Source organism: Trachemys scripta, chromosome 9, assembly GCF_013100865.1.
Source record: "Trachemys scripta elegans isolate TJP31775 chromosome 9, CAS_Tse_1.0, whole genome shotgun sequence".
Lineage (NCBI taxonomy): Eukaryota > Metazoa > Chordata > Testudines > Emydidae > Trachemys > Trachemys scripta.
In genome coordinates, this window is record NC_048306.1 from 100226149 (window position 1) to 100248704 (window position 22556).

Genomic DNA, 22556 nt, shown 5'->3' on the forward strand with positions numbered 1-22556 from the left:
ACACAATTACCTTTATCAAGCAAATTTGTAATCTTATCATTGAATGATATCAGGTTTGTTTGAGAAGACCTGTTTTGTATAAAACCATGTTGACTGGCATTAATTATATTCCTACCCTTTAATTCTTTATCAGTTGAATTCCATGTCAGCTTTCTTCATAATTTTGCCTGGAAGTGATGTCAGGCTAACTGACCTATAGTTACCCAGATTGTCCCACTTCACCTTTTTGAATATTGGCACAGCATTAGCAATCTTCCAGACTCTTGGAATGTCCCTGGTATTCTCAGATTTATTAAAAATGAACATCAGGGGGTCAGAGCTCTCCTCAGCCAGCTCTTTAAGGACTCTTGGGTGCAAGTTATCAAGGCCTACTATTTAAAAACATTTATCACTGGCAGATATTGTTTAACATCCTCCTTGATTACTAATGGACTTCATCGTCATCCTGTAACAGAAGCACAATGTCCTTCTTCTTTCCAAATACAGAACAAAAATATTTATTGAACACTTCTGCCTCTTCCTGTATCATTAACTATTTTAGTGTCTCCATCTAGTAATGTATCTATACCATTTCTAGGAATTCTTTTGTTCCTAATATACTTACAAAACTCTCTCGTATTGCGCTGAGTGCCATATTTTTGCCCTCTTGTCTTTAGCTTCCCTTGTCAGTTTTTAACACTTCATAATTTCTAATGTATATCAACTGCTATTTCCTCTTTTCCTCATTAGTTATATATATCCCATTTTATTTCTGATTGCTGTTTTCACTTTGCCACTGGGATGGGCATTTAGCCCAAGTTGTCTTCTTTCTTGATCATGGAATCATTTTTTTTTTTTTTTTTTTTTGGCCAGCTAATGAACTCTGTTTAAAGAACTCCCAATTTTCATTTACATTTTTCTGTCTAAATTTTTTCCTCCCCATTAATTTTACTCAGCTTTGGGAAATTAGCCCTTTTGAAACCCTAAGTATATACATTACTGGTAGGGACTGGTCTGTGTTTACCCATATTGAATGTAATCATGTCATGATCCCTGGTTTCTAGGCAACCACAAACTTCCAATCTGACGATTAATTTATCCTTGTCCATCATAATGAGATCCAAAATGGTTAGCTCATGTTGGATGCAATAACTGAAGTTCCACATAACACAATTTTTCTTTCCACACATTCCAGACAGATACTTAAAGAGTAACTCATCCTTTGCGCTAGTGTGATCTGGTGGTCTGTAACAGATACATTCCTTGGCTTTATTAGTTAGTATATTGATCCATATACATTCAAGATCCTGCAGTTCTGAGTTATCAATAACTCTAAACAGGTAGCGGCATCTTTAATGTAGAATATGTACTTTACACTTTTACCCACTGTGTTCTTCCTACACAGGATATAACCAGAGATTTTTACCATTCCAGTCACGTCAATCATCCCACCAGGTTTTAATAATTCCAGTTCTATCAAATTTGTTCTCATCAATGAGAATTTCCAATTCCTCTTGCTTGTTACACAGACTCCTGTCATTAGTATACAAGCAACTGAAACATTTCTTCACGTTCTGTGCCACGGTAGTTCAATTTGTTCATGACACACTGAGCTTGAGTTTGTACCACATTTGCCTTCTAAGTAGCCTCCCCTAGCATTGCTAGTTTAGCATCCTCCCGACTGCTCCAGCTAGTTTCCCAACGGAAAAGATTGTCCCACGCACACCTGTGAGATGCAGGCTGTCCCCTTTACCTCTCTCCCACTGGAATGTGGCTTAATGCGCCGCAAAAACAAAACCTTCAGATTCACCCCACAGCCAGTGGTTCACCTTCAGTATTTTCTGCCTCGCCCACTCATGGAACCGGAAGGATCTCAGGGAAGACTGCCTGGACTTTCCTCTTCTTGAGCTCCCTTAAGTCTCGATAGTCTGTGTCATTTCATGTGATTCCATCTCATTTGTTCCAGTGTATATCATCACAAGTGGAAATTTGCCAGACAGCTTCATAATCCTGCACAGTCTTGCAGTTACATAATGTTCACTTTTACTGCCTGGAGATAGTACGCTATTCTATTGTCCTTTTTAGCCCACTCTTCTTCGTACAGAGTTACTGATGACGATCGCATGCCTTCTGAGGATGGTTGAAGAGCTTCTCTTGGTGGCTGCTTGCTTCATACCAAAAGGATGCCCATTTACTATGTCCCGGTAGCTTTCTGTCCCAGTCCTCGAAAGACAGGTTTCTCAGTAGTTGACTCGCTGAGTATCTGATATTGATTTGAGACGTCTAGCCGGGTTGAATTCCCCTCTTGGTCACAAATTATCAGTCTGCTTCTTCGGTTTCCACTCTCTCCTGTTCCTTTATCGCCAGTCCCTCCCCGTATGGTGTCTCTGGCGACAACTTCAGAATCTGGTTGTCCAAGAGTCTTTGTTTCCTCAGCTGCAGCACAGTGTTGAAATTTGTGCTTCCACACCACCTGTCTCCTCCAGTATGTTCACTAGTGTGCACTTCCCACACCAGAACTCTGTTCTGTCCTTTGGCAGAAAGGAACACACAGCCCATGTGAGACCAGTCACAGCGGTTGTTCCCTCGCCGCATGTCTGTTATGTGGTGCACAGCCATTCCTAACTGGAGGAAACCACACGCTCTTTCCAAACTCCTTATTAGCCACATCTGTTTGCCTCTCTTCTTATAGCTCTTCTCTGAACCCTCTCATTTTTCATCATGACCTCAGCCATTGTGCACGTTCTCTCTAGCTTAATTCCGCCTCCTGTCACATTTGCTATTAATGCAGGCTACAAATTCCATAAGTACAGCAGTGGAATTTCCTGCCGTGAAGCCTCACAGGAGAGGGGGAAGAGTCGAGCTGCTGACAGTCACCTGAGAAGTTGCACAAAGACGAGTTGATGCCTGGAGCAGCGTAGAGGCAGCCATGGGGGCAGACCTGCAGCTGCTCTGGTTCCAAATATACAAATCCCAATTAAGTTCATCCTGACAAGGAAAGCCGGTTCCTGCAGAGGGGAAAGCATACCAGCCCCATTATTGTTATTTATAGAATCATAGACTATCAGGGTTGGAAGGGACCTCAGGAGGTCATCTAGTCCAACCCCCTGCTCAAAGCAGGACCAATCCCCAACTAAATCATCCCAGTTATTACTCTGCAAGTGGGAGTAAAACCACCCAGACCAAAAGAATGTTTAAAATCTCTGGAAATAGCAACTTCCAGAGGCAATGTCTATACTAGGTGCATTGCTGGTATAGCTATACCAGTTTATTATGCCAGCAAATCACTCCTAGTGTAGGAACAACGTATACCAGGAAAACTGCCTTTTACCATTACAGCTTATTCCGCCCCCTCCCCCACTACCCCGAGCGAATGAGCCATCCCAGGAAAAGCACAGTTTTGTGGTGCAGCTGTGTCTGCACTAGGGTCAGGGATCACACCCCAACACTCCTCTGTCCGACATAGGTAGGCTACAGAAGGCTGTAGTGTAGATCCGGGCTGAATGTTGGTGAGTCAGCCAGGAGCAGTCCACAGGTTTCTGCATCATTGTCAGTGTGGAGGAAGGGAGGGAGCTCCAGTTCGAAGGGTGCATCATTCTTTTAGTGATATTAAAGGTGTCAAGGGCTCAGATGTGCACATAGGGAGTTCCATGCACACACCTGCATGCAGCTCTCTGTCTTCTCCTTGTGCTGGTGTGTGGAATGTCCTCCCAATGAGAGGTGGTTGGGACTTTTTGAACTAAATGTTTTTTTGGCGGGGAGGTTGGGGAGGAGGAGTGTTGTTGAAACTAAAAATGCTTGCAGGAAAGGGCCGGTTTCAATGAATTGCCCCTTTTGAAAAAAACATTGAGAAAAAAGTTTCAAAATTGTTGTCGGTTGTGACAGTTTCTAACCAAAAAAGTTCCCATTTTGATTCGAAACAACTTTTTGGTTTGGAATTTAAGTTAATTTATAGTTAAACAAAAAGGGAGGAATTTTTTTTTTAAAGGTAGTAATCAAAACACCCCACCCTTCACACTGATCCTCGTATTAAAGAGGAGGGAATCCGACACATTCATGTCTGTCTCCTGATTTAACGTGAACCAAAATGCCAAAGCAGAAAATCAGTTAGGCTTTGCCCATAGTCAAAAAGTCTTTTGGAATATACAGTGTACTTGGACAAAGCAGAGTGCTCACAATATCTTCAGCCCAAAGCCAACAGGAGGGAAAGCTCCTTACCCTCCTTAGCAGTGTTCTGTTGTGTTCTTCCTCTTGGTTGACTCTCTGGAGGCCTGAGAGCTGAGGGCAGCACTCTTTCCTACATCTTCTGGTGATGCCTTGAAGTGGAGTGGTAAGCCAAAGATCTAACAGGGAAATCCCCTTAAGCAAACATGTTCCCAGAGAGGGAGGGTGAGTTGGAGTCTGAAATTAACGACTTTGTTTTTCTCACCGGTACAGAACTGGAAGGATAAGATGAGTAAATCCCCTAGGGTTAATTTTCAAGTGTGGAAGGGATTAATCAACGGAAGGGAATTCAAAATGCTTGTCTCCCTCAGATGCGTTAACATCAAGAGGTGACTGAGTTGTAACGGAGCTTAGCTTGGCGAGCAGAAGGCATGCGGACTAGGGAAGCACCATCCAGGGGCAACAGCATGTTTATTTGCTGGCTTGGGCTCCCTGTCAAACTTCTGCTGAGGCCTGTGTGCTGTGGAAAGTCAGATTAAATTGTCCCCAGGGTCCCTCGTGGCCTTCAGATCTATAAATGGGAGTTAGATCTGGCCTGTGGCTGCAGCCTCTAGACAGAGCTGTCTAAAAGTATCAGGTATGCGCCAAAGTCCTTGTAGCATTGGGACTTTAGATGGTGAACTCTTCACAGCAAGAATTGTATCATCTTACGTGCACCCAGCACAGTAGAGTCTCACACCTGACTGGGCCACTGGTGCTGCCATGATAAAAATAATAATACGTAAAACCCCAATCCTGCACTTAGTGCCATGCCAGCAGGCCCACTTTCCGCTTAGAGCTGCTGGGGGGGGGTGGAGGCACAAATTGTTCACATCCCTCCTGTGTCACGCTCCCGCTAGTGTTCGCAAGCAGGCATTCCATTTACCGACGCTTGCTCTATTCAGCTGCCATTCACTACAGGAAGTTCCTGTTCTGTTTTGCTGTTTTCCCGCTGTTCTGTTTTGCTGTTTCTATCATTCTATGGCTCTGAGACATGGACTGTTTAAAGAGAAAATGGGTCGTGCCTGACATATCTATCGATTTCGGTTAAAATATCGGATACGAGAAATCAATAAAAGGGGAATCACGAAATGCCTGGGTTGCGCTTTTATTTTTATTTACTTTGTTTTATTTTATTTCTGCTTGGGCCCTTTAGCAGTGAAGTTACCAATGCTAATTGTGTGCTCTTCACCTGCCTTGGGAGTAGATGCTTTGAGACCAGATAAAAAGTCTTGAGATCTACTCTGGAAAATGCGATGGAAACGCCAGGTATTCTTATTGTCATCTTCAAATTTGCACACTTCTGTTACTGAGGAATTTATTTCCTCTATCCAGTCCCAACTAATTGCTTCCTTTTACTCCTTATGAGTGAAGTTCAGTCGGGAAAAGTCAGCTTCTGCTAAACCGAAGGCCCAATTCCACATATCCTGTGCCGCTCCAGAGTTTCCTTTTTTAATAAAGCATATGGAATGGGAAGTATTTTGAACAAGGCCATAAGAAAAACAGCAACAACCAATTAACGAGTTAGTGCTACATATCGTGGCCAAGCCCAACGATTAGGCAGTTACCAAGGAAAATTCCTTAGCTAATTGCATAATGTTCCTCAGAACTGGCAGGATTGTAGCATTCCCTGTTGTAAATATAAGGAACGGTGCAAATGCTGCAGAAACATTATCTGTTTGTGGAAGGCCTTGTTCTCTCTGGTACATCAGTCACTGTCATCATGATGATGATAGAAAACAAACAAAAATCCCAGGAACAATTTTTCCACCTCCGTTATTACAAGTATCCAGTACATGAAGCTAAATCCTGCCACGAACAAGCCCCCAGGTCAGACCGAGTCCTTTTCACCCCACAAGTAGGCAGTTCTCACAATGGGTTGACATCCAGGACGTGTCATACTGACTCTTCCAAAAATAATCTTGTGGCTCTTCTGGTCATTGTAGGATAAGCAAGTTGCAGGCTGTAGCTCTGTGTGTGTCTTACCAGTCAGTTGCCGCTTGGGAAGTAATGTCCAATGACGTATGTGGCAGTATTGGCTTGACCCCTCTGAAGTCTTCAGTGATTCATGCCCTGCATGCGTACTTCTGCACTATGTGTCAGGAGAAGGGGCTTGCCCATTGACATTCTTGGCTGAGACAAGCAGTAACAGTGCAGCCTTTCAGCGGGCAGTTTTCACTGGGAGTTTTGGGTGCACAAGGAATGCAGGAGAACGTCTGTAGGCTCCATGTGGTGTTGGTCAATATGAAAATATTGATCTGTGGGGTTTTTATAATTCCCTTTCTGTTGGATTTTTTTCCTCTTTTCTTTCTTTTCTGTTTATCCCAAAGATCACAGACCTCCCCGCATCTGTGCTTCACCATCCAGGATTTGAACATATGGTTCTTATTTGATAACGCCAAACATTTCCAGCAAGGCTAGCAAGTGGAATTCTGTCCCAAGCTCCAGCACAATAAACCATTTGAGCTTCTTCACAGATTTAGCATTTGCATCTGTCTGTACGGAATGCGTCTCTCTTTGTGGCATGCATGCTTCAGGTGTTTGGTTTGCAAAGGCGAGTTTCACATAGTGTAGTCACACAAGCCGTCATTGGGAGGGCTGGCATGTCTGGCACAGACAATCATTAGAAGCTGATTGATATCGGTGTTTACATAACATGCTTGCGGAGGGAGTGGGGGAGATGAATCTTTCAGCTGAGCCTCCTTGAAATGAAAAGCACTTTATAGCTTCAGTGGTCCCAATGATGGGGCTGGTTCAATACATAAAATCTACAGACCAAGGTAGGTGACACACAGCCTTTAATACAATTATTTAGAGCCGTCTGAACTGAAATGGCTGGGGCAGAAGACAAATTTGGCATGGTACCACATGGAAAATTACGGCCTGGGGATTCGTACAAGAATTGTAAGGTGGATAAAAGGACTGGCTAAAGGGGTGAAGGCAACAGGATGTGTGTAAAGGGGAACTCTCTGGATCTCTAGTGGAGTTCAAGGATTGGTCTTGGGGGCAATCTTATTCAATGTTTTTATTAATGCTCTTTTCACAGAGAGTAGGCGTTCACTAGTGAAATTTGCTGATGATACAAAGTTGGGAAGGCGTCATCCATACAGAGGTGGATGGAAATATTATGCAGGAAGATCAGGATGATCTTGAAGACTGGAGTGTCAGAATGGCATGAAATTCAGTAGTACAAAGTGCAAGGGCCTGCCCTTAGGATGGGGGTTGATCCTAAGATGACTAGGAGCCACCAATGTGATGTGGCTGTGACAAAGGCAATGTATCCAGTGAGCAGGGCCGGCTCCAGGGTTTTTGCTGCCCCAAGCAGAGGCAATTCGGCGGCAGGTCCTTTCCTCCGAGAGGGACTGAGGGACCCGCCGCCGAAGAGCTGGACGTGCCGCCCCTTTCCGTTGGCCGCCCCAAGCACCTGCTTGCTGTGCTGGTGCCTGGAGCCAGTCCTGCCAGTGAGGCATTTCCAGTAGAGCGAGAGAGGTATTAATGCCATTGTACCAGGCTCTGGTAAGACCTCATCTGGAATACCGTGTACAGTTTTGGACAGCCATGTTCAAGAAAGATTAATTGAACCTGTAACGGTTGCAGAGAAGAGCTACTAGGATGATCCGGGGGCGGAGGGTCTGTCTGATGAGAGGAGACTGGAGGAGGTTGGCTTGTTGAGCCTAGCAAAAAGAAGGCTGAGAAGGGGATCCAGTTGTGCTCTATAAACACACCAGATCAGTGGTTCTCAAACTTTTTTTTTTCACGGACCACTTGAAAATTGCTGAGGGTCTTGGCGGACCGCTTAAGGCTCTTTCCGAATGTTGTTTGTACCGTTAGCTAACTATGGTAAAACACTTTGGATGAAAGCTCTCTCTAAAAAAACACAACAAGAATTAACGTTTTTTTGTTCTACAAATAAAAGCACACAACTCATATTTTAATAGCAGTAGTCTTAACTTTCGAATGCGATGGATGTGCCCTCTTTCCCCCGCCGCAGCAGCCCCCAGGCTGAGGCTGGGAAGAAGGGGGGGGGTCTCTTCCCCACCACAGAGCTGAGGCTGGGAAGAAGGGGGGGGTCTCTTCCCCACCACAGGGATGAGGCTGGGAAGGAGGTTGTCTCTTCCCGGCAGCCGCAGCCCTGGAGCTGGGGAACGTCACCTCTTTCTCTGGCCGCCGCAGCCCTGCACATCCCAAATTCCTTCCACCCCCTCTTCTCACCTCACTGCCCCCTCCCACCTACCTCTATTCCCCCCAAGGCCACCACCTCACCTCACATGTGCGTCTTCTCCAGGGTCCAGGCACCTAATTCATGGAGCCATGTCTGTGCAGCTCCATTAAGTGGGTGGCCCTTCATTCTCTTGTGTGTGGCCGCCCAGGCGGGCACCTTAGAGGGAACTATCCGCTGACCACCTGAATGGAGCCCGCGGAGCACAGTTTGAGAACTTCTGCACTCGGGTATAAACACCAGGAGGGTGAAGAGCTATTTAAGCTAAAGGACAATGCTGCACAAGAACAAATGGTATAAACTGGCCATGAGCAAATTCAGGCTGGAAATTAAAAGGAAGTTTCTAAGAGGGGTGAAGTTCTGGAACAGACAACTTAATGAATTTTGAGAGTGCAAATGTATGAGTGTGATCGTATGACGGGGTTGCTTGTGACAGTAAAGGGCAACCCTGGGGCTCAGTTACGGTTTGTCTCATGTTCCTTAAAGCTCATGCCTCAGGGCTTCAGCTGGTCACCTGCAGGGGTCAGGAAGGGATTTTTGTCCCCCAGTGTATTCTGGGAGACTTTTTTGGTCTCCGTCCTCTGAAGCATCAGAGATGGCCACAGTTGGAGATGGGACACTGGACGGGTGGGCCAAGGCTCTGAGGTGACACCATGCATTCTCTCTCAGGCGCTTGGCTGGTTCTTTCACATATATTCAGGATCGAACTGATCGCCATGTGTGGGGTCGGGGAAGGAATTTTCCCCCGGGTCAGACTGGCAGCTACTTTGGGGGTTTTCATCTTCCTCTGCAGCATGTGGATGTGGGTCACTTATCAGGGTATATATCACTTGATCACTTTCCTGCATTTGCGGGATCCTCAAGAACTGGTGAGCCTCGGACCCTCCCATTCTCTGTCTGCGACACATCATAGTCAAGTCTCCTGTGAGCTGTTATGTTTGGTCTCATTCTGGTTATTGGGTTTAGTGTGCGGGTGCTGGGTGTGAGACACGGGAAGTCAGACTAGATGATCTGGTGGTGCCTTCTGGCCTTAAACGCTGACTCTAAATAAGCCCGCGGCTCGTTGTGCTAGCTGGTTGTGTGCTCTTGAATCCCGGTCCCTTGTGCTGCCCGTGTTGCGGCACTGAAGGGATGCAGTTACTGGTTTGTCCCTCATAGAAGAGAAAAGCCAGGGTTCCCCTGTGATGAATCTAAAGCAGGGTTCTCTGCTGGGGCAGCCGGATGCAGACGGGACCTTGCAGTTCTCCCCAGTGACTTGGCTGCCCTTTGTTCCAGACCTGATATTGGCAGGAGCTGGCCTGGATTCCGAGCTGTTCTGGAACTGACAGCTAACAGCAAATGGGTGAAACGAAAGGGCCTCAAGTTCCCTTGCAGACCAGCTGCTATCCCAGCCTGTGCAAATATCTGAATTGATCCTTATGCCTGCTGTGTTTTGTTTTTTTTCGCTTACAGAACACACTGGAGCAGTGCAGCGTCTGTGCCAAACCCATCATGGAGAGGATCCTGCGCGCCACGGGGAAAGCCTACCACCCCCACTGCTTCACCTGTGTGATGTGCCACCGCAGCCTGGATGGCATCCCCTTCACTGTGGATGCCGGAGGGAACATTCACTGCATCGAGGATTTCCACAAGTACGGCCCAGGCGGCTCGTCTTGGCTTTTCCTGGCCCTGGAGGCCTAAAATCTCTTCTCGTGTTACCTAGGCAGGATCTTGAATTGCTGTAAATTCTTCCTGCAATTCCCCAGAGGCCAGGGAGCCGGCAAGCACACCCTCCGGCATGCCAGCTTAATTGACTGGGGGTGGTTGTGTGGATTTGTCTTACATCCGTCTCCCTGCCAGGGAGGGTTGTCTCAGGGCTCACAGATCTTCTTTAACATGTTATGTTCCCCACTTGCCCTATGTGCGGACTGCATGATGTAAGCATTTCATGTTCCTGGCTACCCCCCTGCATTTCCTTACCCCCCCCTCCTTATCCCTCCTTCCCCAGCCTCCTACTGTCACTTAGCTGTTGCCTTGAAGTCTAGGTTCTCACCCTGTGCTCAGCACCCTGCTCATAGCCCGCAGAGCACAGCAGGGTTCGCTGCCTCCTCTGTTTGACAGTGCCCAGTCAACCTGTGGAACTCCTTGCCTCAGGAGGTTGTGAAGGCTAGGTCTATAACAGCGTTTAAAAGAGATCTAGATACATTCATGGAGGTTAAGTCCATTAATGGCTATTAGCCAGGATGGGTAAGGAATGGTGTCCCTAGCCTCTGTTTATGTTCTTATGTTTCCATCTGCTAGTTAGCCTCTCAAGGAGCTAAAAAAACATTCCTAATCATAATTTGTAGTAAAATATCTATTTAAAGTGCACTGCAATCCACGACTGGAGGTAGCTTCTGTCGCTCCCCCCACCCCCATCCCTTCCCTTATCACAGCTGATCTGAAAGACAGATAAGTAGATATAATCAAAGCACAAATGTTTCCCCAGCTTGGAAGAGACAGGCACGGTACACCCCTCAATTAAAAGAGGAAATCAATACTAACTAATGTGGGTTTACATCTCAAGCACTTATCTTTTAATTTCTAAGGGGGCAGGCTTAATTAGAGACTCGTGACATCAGTGTGTGGGCCTGGAAGCTCAGAGCAGCAGACTTACCTGACAAAAGGAATCGCAGCCGCCAGATGGGAGAATGTTAAACTCCAGCAGGAAATGCTCCCTGACGCTCAGACACATCTGTGTAATTGGCAGCTGCAGAGGCCACTGTGTGTTACCTCTCCCTCTGTGTGCGTCCCAGCAAGAATCCAGCGAAATGGCCAAGTGGGTGAAATTCACCCTTGTGCAGAGGGCCAGCAGAAAGCCAAGGCAGTGGCACTACATTATGTCCCACTTACACTCCCTATGCCACATGTCGATATATGCGGGATGTTTCTCCTCCTTGAGAGGGATTGACATCCTTTAGGAAGAACTAAGTACCTTCCGGCTTGAAGGGTTAAATGGTGACTCGGCCTCATACTGCTCCTCAACCCCTGGGTGAATTTCACTCTCCGAGAATAGACAGCATCAGGAAAGGACCTGTATTGGTTGGGTACGAGGCTGGGAGAAGATCCAGGGGATTGCAGATGACCTAGTTGGGCTACTGAGTCCATCTACAACCAGTGCAGAGTCTGTATCCGGAAGTATATTTGGCAGTTCTTTCACCCAGTTTTAGCTGATGCGAATAACGAAACTTCCATCGCTTCTCTTGGGTCGCTGCTTCACAGCCTAATATGTTGAATTATTAAGAAAATGTATCCAAGGTTCTCAGTTTCTCTCTGTTTAATTTTACCTCCCTGTATCGCCCTACAGGATTCCTTCCCACAATGTTCCCACCTTTCAAATACTTTCAGAGCACCTACATGTCCTTAGGGTAGAGAGTGAGTGAGAAGCATTCAGGATGTATTGACATCTATGGAGGCATGGAACAAATAGAAGGCAATTGTGGATGCAAAAAATATAGTCAGTAAACCTAAACACTGGACACAAAACTGGGGGAGGGAGACAAAAGAAATTCACAAACATTTTCAAAAATGTTGTAAACATCTTCCTGGTCAAAAATCTTTGCAAAAAAAAAAACTAGTTTTGAAAATTTCTATGGAATGTTTTCCTGAAATTTTTTCATTTCTGGAAAATTTCAGGTTTTCTTTTTTCACAGTTTTCATTCTTTTTTCCTTTTTGCCACTGAAAAAAGGGGGGAAAGAGGGTGGGAGGAGAGAAAAATAAAAATTGTGTTTGTTTTTCACTTTGTGTCAAAAAGAAAATTAGTGAAAGTTTTTTTAGGGGGGAAAAATCCATTTTTTAAGTGAAAAAAGTTTAAAAAATGAATTCCAACCGACTCTATTGGCCGTTTGAAACTGCTATTGGGGTTCTTATCCTGAAAGGTGAGGAGCAAATGGAAACTGTGAAATCCACCTGCAAGACATGATTGGCTAGACGCTGCCCTAAGAAACACAGCTCCCACTGAATTCAACGGGAGTCATTTCTCTGTCTCTGCGGAAAAAAATTGGCCCGTGCTGTTTTGCCTCTGGTGACCTAGATAGAGAAACATTCAAGCATTTTTAAGCAGCACATTTTAGCTGAATTGCACAAGAAAGTGCCTGAATCCCCACATTATTAACTGTGATTACAGCTACGGTCATATCACGATCCATTTAAATTCTCTTTCGGAGCAATCAGCAAAGGTGCTGTTTAATTCATGTCTGCGTAGCTGCAATCTAACAAAACGCCTTGCATCTGCTGCCAACGAAATGAATCCTTTTCTTTACTCCTACTACAGCTAAGATGTTTTTTAATTGAGTTAATTCTAGGGTGGTTTGTATAAAAGGCCAGAGTCACTGTTTCCTAGATATTTTACAAGAGAAGAATCTTTGATCTCTTCATATTCTGGCACTTGCCATGAGCATTGCCCATTGACCCGAATTCTAAGCTTCTTAGCTATTAGCCAGTGTATGTTCTTAGGGATAGGTTTTCAGAAGGGTGGCCTCCTATTTTGTGGGGAGAATTTGCATCCAAGGCATTTTCACCTTGACTGCCAGATTGCGGATGCAAATCAAGTAGTTGAGAGAGAGAGAACCAGTCAGATATGCTCTAGCAGTTCTCTTTGCGGTGCACAGATTGAGCTGAGCTAAAACTAACATCCTGTGGGTGTAGTGGGAGCCAGATGCTTGAGGATTTTCAAACAAGACTGGATAAAACCCAAGAAAATTATACTGCAGAGAACAATCCCGCAGTGGCAGGATCTAAGGCTGCATCCTACTTGGTCCATCTCTAGTTTCTAGCGTATTGATAGTTTTCAATAGCGACAGGTGGGGCAAATCCTGCTAACTTCATTCATAAGAGGAATTCCACTGATTTAAATGGTGTTATATTAGGCATATGAAACCAGCCCACTCTGGGGCTTGCACTTGGATACCGCAATGATGAGCGACGTCATCGAGAGATTGTTTAATAAATGATTAAGGCGAGCGGAATATGATTCTCAGGCCTCTGCCATTGTTCTGTAGGAACTCATAAGCGTCCCTGAATGTTTCCTTTTCAAGGAGGCAACTCTGCTTGCAGAGACGTGTGTTGTGCCACGGTTTCCTGTAGGGTTCGAAGTTTCTAATGTAGCATATGAAGAACATGGCTGTGCACTTGGGATTTGACTGGAACCATCTTTGCTTTTCAAGGAAATTTGCACCGCGATGTTCCGTGTGTAAGGAGCCCATTATGCCTGCCCCGGGTCAAGAGGAGACCATACGCATTGTGGCATTAGATCGTGACTTCCATGTCCAGTGCTACCGGTGTGAGGTCAGTATTCCCGCTGCTGGCAAGGGAAGAAAGCAAAGATTGGGTTCACTGTATTGACAGAAATGACCTTCTCTTACATCAATAATGAGCACATTCCTGTTATCACACTGGTTCTGCGTTAAACCTTACTTCATTGACTTCAGCAGAAGTGACTCCTGATTTACACATAGACGGTGCAAATGATAGGAGAATCAGGCCTTCGGTATACACCGGCTTCATTGTGTTAGCAAGAAACTACGACTCAATCGTTAGAGCTGAATATTTGAGAATATGGTAATTCGTTATCTGGACACAAATGTTGCTCCTATTTGTTTTATTAAAATCAACTCTAATGCATGTTGCAATGTGAGCAAGATTATATAAGTGGGTTAAAAAAAGATGAAGTTAATAATTAGCTGGAAAATCAACATACAGCTTGTGGTTGAAAAATTTGAATTGGCATATAAACATGGTCATTCTCATTCACGTGTGGCCCTTGCTGAGCTACGTTTCTGGTACATGTGATTTTGATAAGAATCTGAAACAGAGCAAAAATCACCTTGGCGCATGTTGCATATTGAACCTCCGAGAATTCTGCAATACAGCTGTTCCCCCTGGGATAAACTCCAGCCAGATGTTGGGACAAGACGTGAGTCCCAATAATGGTGCTGATCACAGTCATGGGCTCGGGTGCGGGACTGAGACTCGAGGTCTCTGAGTTCAGTTCGTAGCTCTGCCGTCACCTTCCTGCGTGAGCTTAGGGCAGTCACTTAATCGCCATGCACCTTGGCTTTCCATTTACAAAAGCCGGATGGTTATGATGGCGTTCTGGCCTTTCTTCCACCCGTTAGCTTGTGTATTTAGATTACAAGCTCTTGGGAGCAGAGACGGTCTCTTACTATAGGTCTGTAAAGCCCCCAGCACAATGGGCCCCCACTCTCAGTTGTGGACCTTTGATGCTAGTGTAATAATAATGACCACAGTGGTTAAGGCGTGCTGCAAGGACATGGCTCTGCTGTCACCTCTGTGATATATTCTATCGCTTTCTGGAGTTCTCTCTTCCAAAGAGAGAGAGAGAGAGATGAGCAGCAAACTAGTTTTCAAGGCTCACTTCTTTTTTTTCCTTTTGGCTTTAATAAACGTGAGCTTAAGTTTGATGTGTTCCGCAATGCTAAAGCCCTTTCCCAGAGATGGGAAGGGAATAATCTCCTTTTATTTTAGAGAGCTTGGGAGCCCATCTCCGCTGCAGCATTGTCTCTTATCAGGGAAAGGGTCAGTCATGAAAGACATCCTAGAATTCACATGCTGACTTGGGCAGAATTCTGTTACCAGGGGATGTGAGTGTGTATTTCACTCAGGGCCAGCTCCAGGCACCAGCCTGGCAAGCAGGTGCTTGGGGCAGCCGCTCCAGAGAGGGGCGGCACGTCCAGATATTCGGCGGCAATTCGGCGGACGGTCCCTCACTCCTGTTCGGAGCAAAGGACCTCCCGACAAATTGCCACCGCAGATCGCGATCGCGGCTTTTTTTTTTTTTCTGGCTGCTTGGGGCGGCCAAAACCCTGGAGCCGGCCCTGATTTCACTAATAGGTTCTTTGCCTAATTTCACTCTCATCTTATTTCTTCTTTTGGTCTTTATTCTGTTTATTGTCTAGGACTGTGGTGGCCTCCTGTCTGAAGGGGACAATCAGGGCTGTTACCCTCTGGATGGACACATCCTTTGCAAGACCTGCAACTCAGCTCGGATCCAGGCACTCACTGCTAAGGCCAGCACTGACCTTTGAGTGTCTACCACCACACTCCCATATTTGCCTGTTGGGGGAATTGCACAACCTTTCCATTTAGCATGACTCCTTTCCAGCCTAGGACCTAATTCTCTATTGAAAAAGTAAAGCTGGAAGGCCTTGGGACAAGCAGGCAGTTTCTAAGTTTATCTCGGTTTGATTCACATCTCCTAAGAAGCACATTAAAATTGGGATGATTGGGCTCGATTCTCTTCTTACTCTGGTGTGAGGGCCTGATCCTACTCCCATTGGCATCAGTGGGAAGTTATATATTGGACATGATTCCATAATACTAGACTTACACCAGTGTAAAACCAGCATGTAAGTGCAAGACCAGAATCAGAGAAATTGTTATCACAAGACAAACTATACAAACATTGGCCATGAGACATTGGGCCTTTATATTGGTATTGTTTTAAATCATAGGGACACAGATTTGTTTTAAATCATAGAGACCATATCTTTTTCTTATGCCCTCGCTTGTCTCCATTCCCTTCCAGTTTCATAACTTTTTCTTTTCTATAATATTATATTTCGCTGTGGCATACATGTATTCAGTAAGGATGCTTCCAACTCTCAGATGCTAAGGCATTTATGTATGAGCCATCCCTGAAAGTTGTGAGCCTGCACACACACACACACACGCACGCACACACGTACATACATATATCCTTTTGATAAACTAGAGCTATAAAGTCACTGAGAAGTTATGTTAATTATTTTGGGGGCTGGAAAGGGTTAAAAAGAAATTCAAAATGGCTTCAAAGAAAATGACCAATGATAGCCACCACGGGCATGCTCAAAAGGATCCTAGGTTCTCCGGGGCCAATGCAGTTACATAGTGACCAGTGCGCACTGCTTGTTTCCAAACAAGTACTTTAGCAATGGAGTCTTGATCCAGCTTCCACTGACATCAATGGAAAGACACCCGTTGGATTGAATTCTACCTTGAGACAGGCTCAGGCATTCGGGGATGATGGTAACATACCAGAGCTGGAGTTACAGTACAAGCTATGAGAATTGTTTAATATTTCAGCATTTAGGGCTTTCCAAATAGCTGACATTTCTGGAACAGGAATGATTCATTTTTCATCTCAAGTTGTAAATAGGTGTAATTTAGCTCCCAAAAGGGAAAAACGACAGACATCTTTTCTCCTACAGTTTCATCACGCAGTTTTTTCTATGTGGAGAAATGTCATTGCAAAGGAATGATTGGGGGATGTCACAGTTCCAGGAAAAAAGGGACGTATCGATGCACTCTTCAGGGAGTTAAAAATTTGCACTAAGGTTAATAAAAACCTATGCGCAAGCAGTTCGTGGGTCTTTTGGGGGTGGTAGGTTTTTTTTGAGGGGGGGGGTTGGGTTTTTTTTTTGTTAATTAAAAATACATTATAAATCCACAACTCATTTTGTACAGCTATAATATTCTTATTCATGAAACCCATAATAACTAAGGTGCAAATTACATGGGAAAGGAGCAATTTTCATATCACTGCATTGACATTAATATCTTATTTGCAGATGTAATCAAAGAAAATACCTTTAGCTGCACTTAACAAATTAAGAGCCAGAACTGAAGCATTTCAGGGCTGATTGACCATATTAATAACAAACTTGCAGTTTTGAAGAGTAACTTTTGTGAATTTTGCTCTCTCTCACAATAATAAATAGTAAAATGTGGTGCTTTCCCCTTCAGTCTCTGTAACAAGAGCTGAATAAAATTACATCACCCAAACCTGAAAAGAAAAATGAGTGAAATGAAATGAGATGGGTTGGATCCAAGCGAAGATTAAAGAAAATGGAAAATTGCCTCTTACTGTAACTCCTGAAAATGGTATGTCCCCTCCCGGCTCAGCATTTCGGTTGACCTTTATGGCAAAGTCCTATTGAATATAAAGTGAATAATAACATTTCTGTAGCTGTTTTTTAAACCATCCTATAGAGAATTTAATAGAGAATTTAGGGTCTGTCCCCCAACACTTTCACCAACTTTTTACTGGGCTAACTTCATTGGCTTCAGTGAAATTAACCTGGATTTGCACCACATCAAAATGAGGTCATTTTTCTAGAAATCTGTAAGATGACTGATCAATCCCATAGAAAGTATATTGTTCTCCATTAAATCCTGCAGGACTTTGCTACTGGGGCAGTGTCTATGTAGCAGCATCTCACCATCATATTGGAGTTTGGCCCCAGCCTTCAACAATTTCAGCATTTTCCCACAGTAGATTAGTTAGATATGTTATAATTTATTTCATGCAAAAAGTTAAGTGCTGGGTAATTTTTTAAAATAAGGATCTGACTCCTAATAGACTCCATTTGCTCTACTGGTCATTAGCCCTGGTACCTAAGGTAATTTTGAGCTTGCTAGCATTACATGCAGAAGATTGTTAAACACTTGTCTGAACTGAATCTACCAAAGCATGGAAGTTCAGAGTGCAGGTGGCTAACTTCACTTTATCACACATTCCATCGTGCCTTAGAACTGGGTTTCTGAGCATCTTCTCTCCAAAGTACACTGGGAATGTGATGTATACAACCGAGCATGGCACTGATGTAGCAACTATAGCTCTGAACTTCTGTGTCCTTGTAGGTTTAAGTCAGTCTGTCAATCGCACTGAGTGGCATATTAGAAAGCGATGAGAATTAGCTACTGTAATTAGGACAAGGATCGTGGTCTCGTGATTAGAGGAGGGAGACCAGAAGTCTGGATTCCTGGGTTCTTTCAGTGCCCTGGCCACAGACTCACTGTGCAATTTTGAGCAAGTCACTTAACCTCTCGGTCTGTCTATCCCTCTTCACAATAGAGCTTGATAATTCTTACTAACTTCCCAGGGAAGGGAAGTGACTAAATAAAGTAATTTTAGAGTGCCCTATGCTGCATAAATTCAAATCCAGATCCTCCCTCTCTGAAAAGTTTGGTTGGGTTTGTGGTTTTGGAGCAGCCCATTCCAGAACACCCATTTTTAGGGTGTTCTATGAATTTGGTGGTGTGGGGGCTCTTAGATCATTGTTTCTCAAGCATTTTGAACTCCTTGGATGGAAGGAGAAGGGGGAGTGTTGTTATCATTATACATACAGCAGCTAATTTTCAGACTTGAAATATCTGGGTAATGTTGTTTTAATTTGGTTTCTCCTCCCTAAAATAACCAAAGCCAGTTGCCCATTTGAGTGAGTGAATAAGTGCCTGGAGTGTTTTTTTAAAAAATTCATTCATATGTGGTGCCTAAACTGATACAAATATATTTTGGAAGATACACACACACACACACACACACTCTGTCATGTCAGATTTTCAGCCCTGATACTCGCGGGTTTCAAATGGATCTTTAATCACGGTATTGCTCTAAAGCACCAACAAAATATTGCTTAGCCACAATCTTTATCATATATTTATTACATATCCTCATTTATCTATTCCAAAGAAGCCTTTTTTACCAAAGAGATCTTGTTCTTTTAAGGTACATTTCAAAAGTCATGATAAATACTCACGTTGTTTGCTGACGCATTAACGTTCAGCAATTTTCCTTTGACAAGGAATGTGAAGATCACCGAGACCTTTCTATTTCAATCTGCCGATTTTTTTGCTGGTGGTTCATTGCCATTTCTAGCATTTGTGTGAAATTAGGGCTTGATCCCGTGTTTCAGGTCACCCCGTTGGGAGTTTGGGGTGCAGGAACAAGCCCTTGTTTAAGCCTTGGCTCGGGAAAGTATTTAAGCATGTACTTAATATTCAGCACATGCTTAAATCCGTTCCTCAATGGGACATAAAGAGATGCTTGAATTTACTACATCAGATTTGGTTGCCTTGGTTACAGCCAAATCCCTAGTGACATCATCAAAGTGAATGATCGTATTTTGTTAATGTAATTGCTTTATTGTCATTTATTGTTTTATTTTAATTGTTGCCTGAATGTTGCCTTTTAAAGCAGAAGACAACATCACAGCTTTAGATAATGCACCTTTCATTATGATTTTTTTTTAAATAATTGTTAGATTTTTATCGCAGCTGCAAAACACTTGGGGAATGACTTAGTCCTAGAGACACGGGGGAAGTGAAACGTTTGCGGGTGAGCTCTACACGCGTTCATCAGACGCTTAGGGCAGAAGCAGGAATGAAGTGGGACATAGGTTAGCTCATTATCCAGGCATGAATTACACACCCTACAAGCATAAAAGAGTTCTCGGTATAGATATTGTGTGTGGAGACTGGTGCACACAATCACCAATTAAATCCAGTCCAGTAACACATATTTTGGGCCCTAAGCCTCCAACCTAGCTGAGTGTAGCAAAGTTTAGCTGGGGCTGCAAAGAGTGCTGGTTCTACAATATAATTTCCCTCCCCTGGCCTCATGGAAGGTCCGTGGGAGTACTGGGAAAAGGTAAAACAGAGGACAATGCAGAGACCCAGGAAAATCCCATCATCAGCATCCATGGGGGGGGGGCGGGGAATCTTGTTACTTTGCTTTACTCTAGTTTAGGACATAAAATTCTGTGATGCCCCATTTTTGTCTAGAAACTGAACAGCTCAAAGGAGGTTTTTTTGGTTTTCGAATTGTCTTTTGTTAATGTCTGGTTCCCGTGGTTGATTCTGTGGGCTGATTTGATATTAGATCATCAAGTAGTGCTAATCATGCTTTATATAGAGATCAACACTATAAATCAGGGTTGACACATGAGGATGTGTGCTGTGGATTTGGGTGGTGAAAGTCTACATGGGAAACACCAGTCGCGTGTTGATATTTGTTTGAGGATCTACTGCAAAGAATGGAGAGGGCCACCTAAGGCCATATAGAAGTTAGTTAAGTGTGAGTTGATATAGGGACTCTGAGAACTATACTTCTGTTAAAGCTGGTCAAATTGTTTTACACTAAACTTCTGTTTTGTTGAAAGTTTGACCTTTTCTCTTCAATACTTTTTGGGGGAAATTGTCTATTTTCTGTTCTCGCAATATCTTTCACATCGTTTGTTATTAATAGTTTAATCAATATATTGTTGACATTTTTATCCTAATAGTTTTTGAAATGGTTCTCAGTTTTTCATTTACCAAAAATGAAGTTTTCTTACTCAAAACCATTTTTAATAAACAAAAGTTTTCGGTAATGGTTTCAAAAACTGTATGGTAAAAAAATCCTGTAAAAGTGTCATGAAAATGTTCATGGAAAATGGATCCTTTCTAGATGTTATGAAGCAAACACATTTTGAAAATTTTCACAAAATCTTTCTTGTTTTCTGATTCACTCTACTTCCTGTGCAGACACCATTTTCCTAGTTACTAACAATCCGAATAATGTGACTTTTCTGGGAATAACAGTGTTACTTCTGTTGGACACAGTTTTTGTCTTCTCCCTTCAAACCATGCCCAGGCTGGTTAGGAAGATGGTGACCGTGTCAGTTGTCCTTTGTTTCAAGTACTGAAGGGTGTAAGTAGATTATGCTCACCAAGATCGAGAAACTCTGGTTGAACCTCACACCCTAGCACCTTTCCTTTGGGCTTGGGAAAGGCCGTTTTCCATATACATTTCCAGGAAGATTGCTCTTCCTCCTCGGCATTTCAAGTTTGCATTTGAAACAGGTGGTTGGCTGTCTTGATGCTAGAGCCCTTGTGAATTGTAAATGAAATGTGACTGGCAATACCGCACCTCTCCTTAAGTTAGTGGTTCTCAAACTTTTGTACTGGTGACCCCTTTCACATAGCAAGCCTCTGAGTGCGACCCCCCCCCCCTTATAAATTAAAAACACTTTTTAATATATTTAACACCATTATCAATGCTGGAGGCAAAGCAGGGTTTGGGGTGGAGGCTGATAGCTTGTGACCCCCTATGTAATAACCTCGCGACCCCCTGAGGGGCCCCGACCCCCAGTTTGAGAACCCCTGCTTTAAGCCATCTGTGAATCAGTCCAGTTCCATTGGTGAGTCCATAATAATAAACAACCTAATCTAGGGTTCGTGGTGAACACGTAAGTTCTCAGCTTTGTTTTTAGAGACACTAACTATTGAAAACTCAGTAGAACCGTTTGGAATTATATATATAAAAATAATATACATATTTTAGATTGTCCTGAGACTATGACTCATTAAAGGTACAGGCAACAGTAGGTAGCCAGGGCAGTTTTTATTATACTTGCCCTGTCTTCATTTCTGTGCCGCCACAGTCTCAATCTTTTTGGCATTAACCCAGGTATAACCAACCGCCCCATTGAATTTGCAGCTATGCTAACAGGGCTAATCGGAAATGTTCTTTTAGTTGTTTGTGTGTCTTCCTGATTATTCCTCAATCTAAAAAAAAAAAAGCCCACACCCCAAATGGTGATATCTTCTTTACGTTTCCCAGGCATTAGAGTCCAGTCCCAGGAATCAGAACTCAGGGGTTCTGTTTGCAGCTTTACCTCTTTCTCCCTTTGTCACCTTAGACAAGTCACTTAGCCTGTTTCTCCCTCTGCCCCAGTTTATCCATCTCTGTAATGGGGACGATATATTACCTACCTCACAGGGGTGTTGTGAGAGCTAGTTACAAAAGGTAAAACTTTTTGAGCTCTTTAATCAAAGTAGCTATCTGCATCCATAGCATCAGTGGCAGGAGTGCCATGCGTATGCCTGCCACATGAGAAGAAAAGAAAATGATTATAATTATTGCTTTTAAAATGATTGTCAAATTGTGCCTTAAATTTTCAGCTAGATCTAACCGTGTAATTTAGAGCAATAATTCCAGGCCTTATGTTGGAGAATCCAATCAGCGATTTGTTTGAAAGGCTAGATTTTTTTAATACTTTTTCTAGAAAATTAGGTTATTGAGGGGCTCTCTGCTTTTATTTTTTCTCCTCCAATTTTATTTCGGCATGAAAGGGGCAGCCAAAATGCACGTTTGTCTTGTAGGTGGCATTTTCATGTTTTGTGTTCTTTTAGGGAGATGCCACTCTGTCATTTTATGCATAATGACATCTCTTTAAATACACACCAACCAATGAGATTGTTTTGCTAAAGTTAGCAGGCATTTTTTTTAATCAACCAAATTTTGGGTTGTGGGGAAAGTGTTGCAGTTCTTTGCTACAGGTTCATTCTAACTTTCACTGCAAAGACAAAAATTTT

The 22556-nt window shown here is 43.6% G+C and overlaps 1 protein-coding gene across 6 annotated transcripts in view; it reads left to right on the forward strand.

The window, feature by feature from the left end:
• Window positions 1–21748, forward strand: part of LPP (LIM domain containing preferred translocation partner in lipoma) — a 444446-nt gene extending 422698 nt beyond the window's left edge. For all 6 annotated transcript variants that reach the window (XM_034781639.1, XM_034781636.1, XM_034781641.1 and 3 more), the window contains 3 exons: window positions 9854–10032; window positions 13586–13706; window positions 15338–21748. In XM_034781639.1, coding sequence (XP_034637530.1) covers window positions 9854–10032; window positions 13586–13706; window positions 15338–15466 — 429 coding nt within the window. In that variant the 3' untranslated portion in view covers window positions 15467–21748. The remainder of the gene's footprint in view (window positions 1–9853; window positions 10033–13585; window positions 13707–15337) is intronic.
• The last annotated feature ends 808 nt before the right edge of the window (window positions 21749–22556 follow it).